Source organism: Magnusiomyces paraingens (genome assembly GCF_902498895.1).
Source record: "Magnusiomyces paraingens strain CBS 517.90 genome assembly, contig: contig5, whole genome shotgun sequence".
In the NCBI taxonomy this organism is placed as follows: Eukaryota; Fungi; Ascomycota; class Dipodascomycetes; order Dipodascales; family Dipodascaceae; genus Magnusiomyces; species Magnusiomyces paraingens.
This window is the reverse complement of record NW_022474071.1, coordinates 2,140,411-2,153,537: the sequence shown is the minus strand read 5'-3', so window position 1 is coordinate 2,153,537 and position 13,127 is coordinate 2,140,411. Positions and strand designations below refer to the sequence as shown.

At 28.4% G+C, this 13,127-nt stretch overlaps 1 protein-coding gene across 1 annotated transcript; it reads right to left on the bottom strand.

Annotated features, from left to right (window-relative positions):
* Positions 1–9,154: 9,154 nt before the first annotated feature.
* On the bottom strand, positions 9,155–10,726 carry SAPINGB_P006318 (uncharacterized protein; the record flags this gene model as incomplete). The annotated part of the gene is made up of 1 exon (XM_032001029.1): positions 9,155–10,726. One exon carries the CDS (start codon positions 10,724–10,726, stop codon positions 9,155–9,157), a length of 1,572 nt encoding a protein of 523 aa, XP_031856920.1.
* Between the last annotated feature and the right edge of the window lie 2,401 nt (positions 10,727–13,127).

Here is a 13,127-nt window from a genome sequence, read left to right as displayed (position 1 = left end):
CGTTGTCGTTGCCACTTGTATGTGTACAGCCACCGGGCAAGTGGAAATAATTGGTCATGTGACTTTCACTTTCACTAAAAATGGTACTTTTAAAAAAGAAAAAAAAAGAAAATAAAATAAAATAAATAAAAAAAAATAACAAACCCCTTCAAGATGATTTGCCAGCGATATCGGAGAGAGGGTACCGATTGCTAAAATTTGTGGAAAAATCAATCAAATTTTTTTGAAAACTTCGATTGACTCATTCATTCATTCTGTTACTGTTTTGATTTCTAGAAAAAAAAAACTATTAAAATAAATATGGAAATAGATTACCTGCCAACAATTCAATTTTTTTTAGATTTTTTTTTTAACAAATTAAAAGTCAAAAATCAAAATTCAAAAGCTGTGATATCAAGGCCTTAAGAAAATTGCAAAAAAAAAAAAAAAGAAAAATGATACCAGCCATAAATTGTATTCCCAAGTCTCATTGAAACCAAAGAAAAAAAAAAAAAAGATATAAAGTAAAAAAGATATTAAAAAATATTATACAATCCAGTCTCAAAGTGCAGTTTACTTATACTCCATGGAGTATAAATCTATATGGCCATTGATTTGATCTATCGAATTGCGTGAGAGAGGGGTTATTTTGGCTCAAATCTGCCATAGTAATAATAATATCCAATATCCTACTCTCTTACTACCTCCAAAAAAAAAAAAAAAAAAAAAGAGAACATGAAACATAAAATAGGTAAATAAGTAAATATTCTTGCATGAAATTGATTTCAAAAAAATAAAAATAATATAAAATGCCTATTCTCTTTTATATTTCGGTGCAGAAAGGTTTCATTCAATTAAATAAACGGTTGACTCTTAAATATGAATGATACACTTTAAGACGAAATTTATTAATTTATTAATTTATTAATGATACTGAACATTTGATTTGATCATGGGGGGGTATTAAAAAAAACACTTTACTTAAGGCCTCGTTTTTAGTTTATGCAAAAAAATTTTAGATATCCATATCTTGTCAAACATTTGAAAAAAAAAAAAATAAAAAAAAATGAATCACTATGGTAATTCCTCAAAATTAATTTACTAAATACTTAATCAATTCCTTATCTAAGATTTTTTTAAACTTTCAGTCATAGTTGTCATGGGGTTCCAAATTCCGTTGTATCATAACTACACAAAGATTATCACAAAAAAAAATTGCTTGTTCTTCTTTTCCAATATTGTTTGAAAAAAAAAAAAAAAAAAAAAAAAAAACTTTACTTGTGTTGCCTTGTCCTTTCATCATGTCTTTGGACATGCGCTGTAAAATAAAATAAAAAATGAAACATTGCAAGAAAAGATACTGTCAACTGGGATCTGTCAGTTGGTTATGTAAAAAACAACTATAATTTGCTTTTTTTACATTGATAGTAAATTATAATTGATAATTAAAAAAGAAAAATGGAAAAATGGAAAAATGGAAAAATGGAAAAATGGAAAAAATGAGCAATCAAAATGGTATATTATTTGTAAATCCATTTTCTTTGAAAAGATGGGGTTTATAATCATCGAAAATTGTAATTCATTAGTTTAGAGCAATAAATTAGAAAGTCACAAAATTGAAATGCAGTTTGAGTATTATGGAAAAAAAAAAAAAAGATTTGGTTCATTAAATGACATTGTTGATATGGAAATCAAATACATCCTCTTTAGCTGAAATGTTTCTTTATGAAATGACAATGAAATAGTTATCAATCAGTAAAGATCTTTTGAATAGCTCATCACTGTGTCAGTTGCTAAACAATATGGATAGACCTTTGATTTAACCAATTACTAAATCAATAACATATTTTCCGAAATTTACACGTAGATCCGTCAATTTCTATACAATTTTTTTTTTAAAAAAAAATGTCCTATTTCTTGTAAAATATTGAATGAAATTGGCATTAAAGAAAAAAAAAATTATTATTATAAGGAAACTATAGATATTTCTTCCTTTATTTTTTCCTTCTTTTTTTCTACTCAAGCATTATTTCGGTTAATCTTTACATTCTAAAAGTAACAATCTTTTGGTATTATGCACGGTAAATCTCCCATTTCTAAATGATTCCTTAAAAGTTCGCAAGCCTCTTTAATTGCATTAATATCATGCTAACCGTCTGTAATTTTAATTCCAGTTGTAAACTAGCTAGTTTATTAACATGAAAAAAAAAAAATTTTTTTCAGTGTATCTAAGGTGAGTTCAGTTTTATCAAATGTCTTTTTGTGGAAATGTTTTTTTTTTTTTTGATTCGCTTCTTTTAACAGTGATACCAAACCGTTAGGGTTTAAATCTAAGATTTAAATGATATTATTTCTTTATCTGATTTGTTAAGAGTTACACACTTTGTGGTTAGGGTTTTGTTCGGTTGTAACTACTGGATTGGAAATCCTAAACAATATTTCGAACCAAGCGAACCAATGTTTATTTTTTAAATACCAAGAATATTCTTTCTAAATTTCTAAATTATACATTGAAATTTGAAGAAAAAAAAATAAAAATAAAAAAAATTGTTTTTAAATGAAAAAAAAAAAATAAAAACTTATATATATATTCTCAGTTCTTCTATTCTTTAAATAAACTTGTCTCATCTTGTTAGAAAAAATAATAAATCCTTCTAAAAATAATCACGAGAGGGATTATGAAGAAAGATAGTTGAAGGATCTCAAGTAATATTACACAGCTGCAAATATGTTATAGCTACTTTAAAACATTGTTTAAAAAATTTGAAATTAAAAATAATCGTTATAACTGCAAATGTGGAGAGCTGGAGACAGCTAAACACATTGAGTCTCATTTGCTGAAAGAAAAAGAAAAAGAAGAAGGAAAAGAAAAGAAAAGAATTGAATTGAAATGAATTGAAATGAATTGAATTGAATTGAAACTGATATGTTCAAAGATGGACAAACACCACAACTTTCTTAAAAAGTTTGATTGGCTGAAAAAAATTGTAAGCTTTATCTTTGCTTGGAGGGAACAAAAAATACAATTACAGCTTTGATGAAGACAAATGGATATAAGTGGGGAGGGTTTGGTATCTGACCCTACTATTTTCCTTGTAAGTTGGCATCAGGAATTATTTTTTGGTTATTGGAGATGTAATATTAAAGTCGAATTATAAATATATTGTGTAATACGAAAAGATATATATTGTAAGAACAAAAGGGATAGCACAGATGCTGATGTTATATAATTCCATAACCCTTGAATAAAAGCAAATAATAAACAAAAAAATTCCTCTATATCAAAAGTATTGATTGCTGTCAATAACTTATCTTTTTCATTTCATTTCATTTCATGTATTTCATATATTTCATATATTTTATTTTTCTATCAACTTTTTTTATTCATAAATAGATTATCATCTATATAACAATTTAATAAGATATATGTATTTATTAATTGCACCTTTTAAAACATAATCAGATATTTAAATATAAAAAAACTTTTATTTGTTTCCATTTATCTTATTTTAATATTTTAATTCAGACCCTCTTCTCATTTTCTAAACGATTTAAAATGTGCATTGAAATGAATTTATCTCTTTCACCTTGACAATCAAAATGGAAAATAAAAAAAATTAATCAAATAGTTAAAAATAATTTTAAAACAAGATTTTTAAATTCTTTTGATATTTTGAAATATATATTAAAACTGAATAAAAAAAAGCTAGTCGCTAACAAACAGATAGACAATATCAATAAATCAAATTTGTTCAAAGTGTATAAATATTTCAAAAAAAAAGAAAAAAAAAAAAAAAACTGAATTCAATAAAGTTTAGAAAAATTTAGAGTAAAAAAAAATTTAAAAGCAATATACTTAGGTTTACTCAAATTCTTTTCTTACTTCAAAAGCTCAATTGTTAGTGTACAAAACAAACACACTCAGTTCTTTATTTTCTTTTCTTATATATTTTTGCAATTTAAAATGTTATGAATTTTATGAATTGCCATTTTTTATTCAAAAATACAATCTAATTTCTGTTATAAGGCATCTTGGAGAAACATTCAGTTCATGGGTTACATATCTATACACAAAATATCCTCCGATGGTTGTATTCAATAACAAAAACAAAGTTAAACAAAAAAACAAAATGTTTGAAAGATGAACCTAATAGATGGGTCTAAAAAAAAACTATAGAATGTTGAATAATAATAAATTCTGTAAATATAATAGGCACTTCTCCTCTTTAGTAGCAATCTTTATTATATCGGTCACCAGGGTTTCATTGCTAATTTTCTATTCTAGAATTGCTCTTATGACGTTAACCAGTTCTTAAATAAATCAAATTTGTCTCGTAAACCACAGTCATCTGATCGTAGGAATTTTTTTTTTTTCAAATGTAAAATGGGCGGCTAACATAAGAGAGGGAAAATATGTACCCAATCAATTGTTAAGTCCAAGTCAAAGAGTGTTGCTAATTGGGTTAAAAACATACCCTACGCAGAATCTTGTTTTTTTTTTGTAGTTGTATAAACATAGCTTTTTTAAATATTTTTTCCTTTTATCTTGAAATAATTCTTCAAAATTTACAAGTCGTTTTGACAATTCAAAATGAATCTTAAATGGTTAAATTCAAAGTGAATTAGGACATAGAAAGAAAAGAAAAAAAGGACAGTAACAAACAAACGTTATGATTTATTATTTTAACAAAAGATATTTTATTATTGAATAGTTTTTTATATATATTTTGTTCAGTAGCAACAGAATTATTACTTTCATTCCTTCAATATCATCACTATTTCTTGTTTTTTCTTATTTCATAATAAACCCTAACTCTAAAAATTCCATGACTAATCATCACCTATTCAGTTTTAAAAATAGCATGAAAGATATAATTCAAGCTTTTATAATTTTGTTTTTTTTTAATTTTTTATTTTTGGAGTGTTGATCATGTATAAGAAACTAAGCGATACTCTTGACCTCATTTTTTTTTTCAACACGTTTTTTAAACTTTTTTTATGGTGCCGTCGCAGGCTGACTAAAATGTAGTCCTTTTTTTTTTTTTTTTTTTTTTTTTAAACTTTGAGTGTATGTTTCTCAGTGCTTTAAGTGCCCACCCACACAGACACGATCTTAATAATATCCATTCACCACTCTTCTATCTATTTCTACTCCGAGCCTCTCACCTCCTCCTTTTTTTGGTACACTCATGCGGAAAGGATAAAAGAAAAGAAAAAAGTTTTTGCATACCGCAGCTGGCATATAGGGGGTGGTGGTGGAGCAAGAGAGAAAAATGAGTTAAGTAAAGAGAAAAAGGAATTTTAATTGAAAAATATATTTGTAATTATTAAATACAAAAAAAAACTTATTATATTGAACTATAATACCTAAAAAATAAATCAATAAATACAGCAAGTATTATTATACAAATAGGGTTTGCTAGAGTTATTGGACGTCTATGCTTTCTATTTATTTTAATTTTACTAATATGCACTTATTTTTTCTCTTAAAATTAGAAATCAGAGTTCTATAGCCAGAAAAGATACTTGAACTTTTATTCAGCTTTTAAAGAAATCCCTTTCAGCGTAAAAAAAACAATATCAGCGTAAAAAAAAAATAAAGTATTAGAAACTGTTTTGAAAACTCATTTAAAAGAAAATATTGAAAGATTAGGTTTTTTTATTACTTTTTTTTAATCTTTAGAATCTTTTCATTTTACTGCATTTTAATGGCATCTTCTTTTTTCATTCAATATACAGTTTCAATTAAGTCTCACTTTGAATATATTTACATCTTAGGAAATATCTTCACATATTTTGTGCTTCTAGAATAGAACCATAGCCGTGTACTTAAACCCAGGTTTTCTAGAATCTTAAAAAAAAAGTTGTATTATTTTTTTTCTGTATCTTTCCCTAAAATACAATTAACCTCAAAGTGCATCCTCTTACATTTTCACACTTTTTCTTTACCTCGACTCTTTAGCCCAAAAAAATAAATATACGCCTGCTTTTAAAATAGACACGCTATTGTGTAATTAAAAATGGCTACAGAGTGGGCCCTAAATATTGTGTTTTTTTTTCTCGAATAGCATTTTGAGTGCACTGCCAAACCCATTTCTTTTGTGCATTTGCTTTTATTTATTTTTTTTAATTCAAGACATTAAAGAATTTTAGTTTTAATCCGGTCAACAGTAACAACAGCAATAGCAATAGCAATAACAATAACAACAAATAGCTTTGCTGCTTGATAACATCATATATAGTCAGATATGATCTTTTATTCCTTAGTTTTCAAATGTTGCCAGCCTGTCAATACGCCATTATGTCCCTCAATGCCTTTTGTATTGTTTTTAGCATGTGAGGCTTAAACCTCTCATTTTTATTCAACAAGTATGTGCATAGCCAAGAAATATGGTATAATGTTTACATCTATTAAATATTCCCTGTTTACTTTCTACAAAAGTGAATATCTTGAATCGAAAGCAAAGACTCATATTCATTGGTTAGTTTGGATTTTTTCCACCACTATTTTTTTTTAATTTTCAACCTCAAATTTTTTCTATTTCCATTTCTCTTTTTTTTTTCTTCTTCAAATATCAACCATTTTCCCTTTCAATTGAGTTTTGATTCTATATAATTATGAAAATTCCTTCTGTTTTTATTAATTCTTCCGTATGTTAAAGCCCTTCGCCCGTTTTTGTAAGATCCCTCGTCTACTATGATATCAGCCTTAGCAAGGCTTTAAAAGTTCTCTTCAAGCTCATTAAACGGCTGCTACTTGTATCCACCATCCGGTTATAAAACTCAATATATAATTATCATTTTTTTCAAGTCTGTTAATGGTAAAAGGAAGTGCTTAAAAAGAATCTATTGTCATATACTTTAGCTTTTAACGGTTAGATAATCTCACCAAAAACAACCAGAAACTAAGCCGCGATTTAATAACTTTTTTCCCAATATTCTAAAAAATTATGTTAAGCATAAAATTAAGAGATTTTATTTATGAGTCCTTCAGCTCTTTTAAAATAAATTGAACAAAAGATATACTATGACAAAATTAATTGTAGATTCAAAGCTAACGAAAAACTTAAACTGACTTTCATATTACTTGAGCGTGATAGCCTTATGGTTATAGACTTGACCATATATTTTTATATAAGTTCAATGTTTGGCTATTATACTTTGTTTAGATATTTCATGGATTCTATAACAAAGCTTGTTTTAATCCTTCCCCTTTCCATTTGTTCTAGAATAAATTATAATAGTTGACTGGATTCATGCGATAAACTTGAGTGCTTCAAGTAAACCAATACTTCCTGTTTTTTTTTCATTTTCATTAGAGATAAAACGTACATTCAGCCGTTGAAAACTCAGTGAAACAAACAAAATAAAAAGGTGAAGTGAAATAAAAAAAAATGAAACTGGAAAAAACTAGTCCGATTTCTATTATATTTATTTCTAACATTTGCTTTTTATTTTGATTATTTTTAATAGAAAATTATCTTGTAACTTTTCTAACCTTTTCTTAAATGAAAATTTCATTTTTTTCTCTTACCATTTCCTTTTTTTTTTTCACAAACATTTTATTACCCCTTTCATTCTAATAACTTTAGTCTAAAGCTTCCCTAAAGCTTCCCTATATAAAAGAGTTTGTATTAGAAGAAAAGAAACATTTACAGGAAAGTCAACACCGGGAGAGTTTCTTGCACATGATCGATTGTTTGAAAAATAAAAAAAAAGTTTAGTGTTTTACGATATTGTTTAAACATAAAAAAAAAGCGAATAAAAAACTAACATCAAAAAAAAAAAAAAAAAAAAAAAAAACAGATTTAGTTATAATTGATCCTTCCCCTTCCCCTTCCCCTCAGCATCTCTTTTTTTCTCTCCATTTTTTTCCTTGACTATATTTATTATTTTAATCTTTACACAAATAAAGCTTCATCAGGTTTTAATAATGTTTAATGTTCATTTGTGCTTTCTTCAGTATTATTGAAAAATCAAAAAACAAAAGTGATTGTCATTGTTTCACTTGACTCAGTTTCGTTTAAGTTCCCCAAAAGGCCAATCATAATGTTATGAGCTTAATTGCAACCGCATAAGTTTAGTAATACCGGGCCGGCTTTTAAAAATTCTTATCAAACTGTAAACAAATTAGCACTCATGAATCAATTCTTCATTATGAAGAATAGCTGATAGCTAGTTACAAAAAGAAAAAAATATATGTTGAGCGATTCTCAACAAACAAGGCCAATTATTGTGTTCAAAGTTTGAATTAAAGGGAAGTCCGTATAAAATGAAAAATGAAGATATGTAAACAAGTTCAACTCATTGACTTGATTTATTTATTTATTTATTCTTTCGAAACAAATTTATTCTTCAGACCATGAGAAACTTTAAAATCATCTTTTAATAATAACTTCTTTTCTTCCGGAAATAAAAAATAAAATTAAATTGAGGAAAAAATCTTGGTGAACTCATGAATATTTTTATTTCTTCCTTATATATTTCTATTAATGGATTCTTAAAGAAAAAAGGGGTATCTATTACTTTCTCAGAGCTTTTAGTTCAATTTTGAACTCGAATCTTTAATTACAATTAATTCTAATATTAGAAATTAAATAGATAATATAAGAGCATATTCATAATTATTATAAGTAAAAATAAATTTATTTCAATGATAGTATTTAGTTTTTAATTTCATTAAGAAAAAAAACATACCATCTTTCAATGGATTGTCTTTCAACAACTCTCCCACAGCTCTCAAAACTTCTTTTAATCACCCCTGCCTTTGTCTTTATTTGTTTTTGAGGAGGTTTCTTTATGAGATCCTTTATAAATAAACAATTTCTGAGTACATTCCATTCTATTTTACCCAATACCTTTATACGGCGGCAACAAGTAAGCAAACGTTAAATATTTGTTTTTCACGAGCTTTTCTTAATAAATTCGACAAGCCTTCTAGCATCCTTTCTAGAAATTTATTTTTATGTCTTTAAGCTTTGAAAGGCTAGATTAGTACCTTAGTTCTTCAAAATAAATTCATAGATTAAGTGATTTATGAAACAAAAATCTTAGTACAGGCTCTTCGTTTTCAAGTTTTTTTTCCCTCGATTGCAGATCAAATCAATGAAAAGAAAAATTGCATTACTATAACAAAATAAAAACTAAATTATTCACATAAAGTTTTGCACTAATATCATAAGTCTTCTCCCTTCAACAGTGAACAGTTTTCCTGACGCAGATAATAGTTTGTACTCTTTAGATACATGATGTAATTTGCTGCTCGCTCTAAAATGCTCGATTTATTTGGGCGCACATTCTGCTCAACTGTCCGCTCAACACAACCATTAATCATCATATCATCTTCCTCCTCTGCAAGCACATTCTTGTCTTCCTCAGTAAGTTGGTCAAAATCTTTGACCCCAAAATCTGTAATATATGACGATGGCATCAGATCTTGTAGCCCAAAAATTTTTTCATTAATATTGGTGCGGTACTTCTTTTCAATTTTATTATGTGCAATCTTTTGATGAACAGTTAGCCGCCGGCGAGTAGTTCTTTTCCGCTTGAGCTTTGGTACTGGTGTGTTATTTATAGTAGATTTAGAAGATTCTGACTTGATTTCCGTCGGAACTTTTGTGCTAGTAGATGTAGTGCTTGCTATTGTTGCTGCAGTAGTAGTATTTGTCGTTGCTTTTATAGTGGAGTCGCCAATAGCATTAGAAATCCCAATGGACAATGGCGGCTGCTCCTGTTTCTGTTTCTGATTCTGATTCTGATTCTGATTCTGCTGTCGCTGGTGCTGGTGCTGTAATCTGTTAATAGGGATGACTGCCTTCTTTTTAAGTTTTTTGGCACTCGTTTTTTCTTTTGGCTCCTCCTTTGGCTGTAACACATTATCACTATCAACAACTGGCTCCGCGGGCTTTTCTTTCAACCCTTGGCTCTTGCAATCGAGTTTACTGCTCACTTCTGAAGCTACTTTAGCAGCAATTCCCTCAAGTTCAAATCCGGCTTCTCTAGAAGCGTCATTAATTCCCCCCACTAGCTCTTCAGATATATAAGGGTGGCAGTATTTAATATACCCATCAATATTATGTCCAGAAGAATGTAAACTATTAATGCCAGTCGAAGTTGCCGTTACGCTAATAGAGCCAGCATTCATTGTAGAATTTGCCGCTACAACCCCTTCCTCAGAAGGGTCTGAGATATAAAATGGAGTGTGACTATATGTAGTGCTGGTAAAACATGATTCGGATGAAATTTGGCCTGGAAAGTGGTGACGATGGCTATTGAAGTGCGTGGGGATATGGCCAGGTATTGTCACAGGCTCATCATTCGAGTGATTTGTTGATGAAAAAGACGCAACAATTGGTGCTGCAATCACCGAATTTTCCAGAGTGGTTGGGATTACATGCGATTCAAGATCAAAAAACATAAGATCTGTGTGATGTTGTGAGGCTGACGTCAAAGCCTGAAGAGCTGAAGTATCGGTTGTGGTAGGAATGACAATAGAAAACTGAATGTCTTCCAAATATGGAAGAGGAGATGTTTCATTTGAAGAAGAAAGCGATATGGATTCAGAGTAATGTGGTGAAGCCAATTTTTCAGACATACCAGGCTGCGCAAAAGAATCCTGGCCTAATTGGCAGGAAGGAAATTCAAATGTTGGTAAAGAAATAGCTGATGAGTCTCCATTTGAATTAACGATACAAGAAGAAAAAGCAGCATTCTTTTCTGGTGGTGGTGTAGAAAGCGGGGAAGGCATAGTAAAAGAAGAAAAGAATAAGAAACAAAGCAGATTTTAATAATAAAAGGAAAGAAAAAAGGGAAAGTTTTGAAATTTTGAGTCTATGCTAAAAACCGAAATTGTTTCATGAAATTAAAGATTCAATTAAAGATTCAATTAAATAAGTAAAGCAAAGGGGAACATATATAAATACGATACAAATATTTTTTTTTTAAAAAAAAAATAAAGATTAAAAAAATTAAAAAAAAGAAGGATTTTTATGACTTTATATATTTTTTGTGAGGTTAACAAGTAAACTTTAATCAACATCTATGTTTTACATCCCGCATAGAATTCATACCTTCCATTTTGAGATAACACAAGTCCAATTTACCCCGGTTCTCACAGTACAAATAAATTGAATCAAAATAAAATTTTGAATTTTTGCAAAAATATATACTTTTATATATGAAATGAAATAAAAATAAAATAAATTTCCTTGACCCTTTTTTTTACAAATAAATAAAATTTTAATGATGGTAAAAAATTTGTATTCCTTCTTACACAATTTAAAAGGAAATATTTACTCCAGCAGCCCTATACATTAACGTGTTTTTAACAAATCTTCATTTCATCAATATTAAAAAGAAGGAAAAGCACCAAAAGTATATTTCATATACTACATTAATTCATTTTTGTAAAAATAAAAAAAATTTAACATCTGGGAAAAATAGAATAACCAACGATAACATGGATTTCTAGAAACTCTTTTGTCGTTTTTTATTTAAATCTTGTAACTATTCCAATCCTTTTATTTCAACATTTTAATGATTCTTTAGCCCTAAGATTTTAAGGAAAAAATTCCTAAAAACAAAAAGATGCGTTTTTAAGACACTTTGTGCACTTTCTGGAGTTTCTCGGTTTTCCCTCTTATGCTTGTTTTATACACTGCTCATTTCATGGATCACTTTTATCAAAGTTTATTTTTTTTACACAGCTTTACGCGTCATTTATGTTTTTTCTAGGAAGATTAAGTCATCCCCTTCCTTATTCATTTTTTTTACAAAAAGTTCTGAATTCAATTTTTTTAAAAAAATTTATTTTTTTTAAAAACAAAAAAAAGCCACCAAGTTTAAATAAAAAATAATACCAATATTGACGGCTGGAAAAAAAATTTTTGTCAAATCCTACTTTTAAACCATCTGAAAAATTTTGAAATCCTTTATATGCTGTTTGTTCTTTGATCAATACTGTAAAAACAGTTGAGTTTTTAAATACTGGCAAATTTACTGCACTAAACCTTGAAATTTAAATTAATATCCGTTAGCGAAAAAATTTGCTACCAAAGCCTGTGTTGAGAGAGAAGCCTTCTTCAACAAGGGCATGAATAACTTGGTATTATAAGTAATTCTTGTCGCTATGCTGCTCTCTCTGTACACCGGTACACTAATCGTAAAATACACAGCGAAGTTTGTTTGCGGATAAGAAATAGCTTAATTACATTCAGCGCTTTTCTAATAATATTTTTCATCTTTAACTTATCTTAAATAGATCATTTTAATCATCTCTATTATCGATATCTTTACAAGATTCAGTTCCCATTTGTATGCATAGTTACATTGACGGGCTATAATGGACTTCCCTTACTCTCTCCCCAAGTCTATCTACGATTTCATATTATATCTATTCTATCCAAGATCTACCTTCATTATAACCACCATTTATTTATAACTTCAATTTTTTTCACAGCGACTGAATCTAGCAATTGCTTGGAATAGCTTCTTTTGAAATTGTTTAAACTTTTATTTACCCTAAAGTGAAATCTTTTGCAGATTACATATCTTCTAGAAACTATTTAGTTATTAAAAGTTCTTTTTTTCTAAAAACTACATCATTTATTTCTTCTTTATTTCTAATCACTAAAGAATGAATTACAAATTTTATTGTTTTCTGCCTTTCACTATTACTGCTTGTGGAGAAATTTTCCAGCGGAAACTCGGCCTCTGAACCCCCTATCTTAATTGTGAAACCTTTCACTCAAAACTACTACTGAGATTATTCTAAGGTTTGTTAGTGAAAATCTAAAGAGTCTTCTTGAATAAAAAATTTCTGGTATAAAATTATAGCGACATGATGTAATGATTGATGTCCTGAGAGGTTTAAGCCTCTGTTCCACGTTATCGGGCTTATGTCTTGTATATCTTCTTCATTCTTGGCTCGTCCGACAACATCTAGTTCTTTGATGATGTCACATGACTATATTCCCACTATGGCTAATATATATTGGCATGCCAATGCGCATGGCATCACCACCAAAGAGCTATCACGAATCATAATACCGTACTTCGTTGGAGCGCCAGATTATCTAAATCGTGAAACTAACAGCTAAAACAAATAAGATTTGGTCTCTCAATAATAAATTTTAGTTATGGAAATTAAT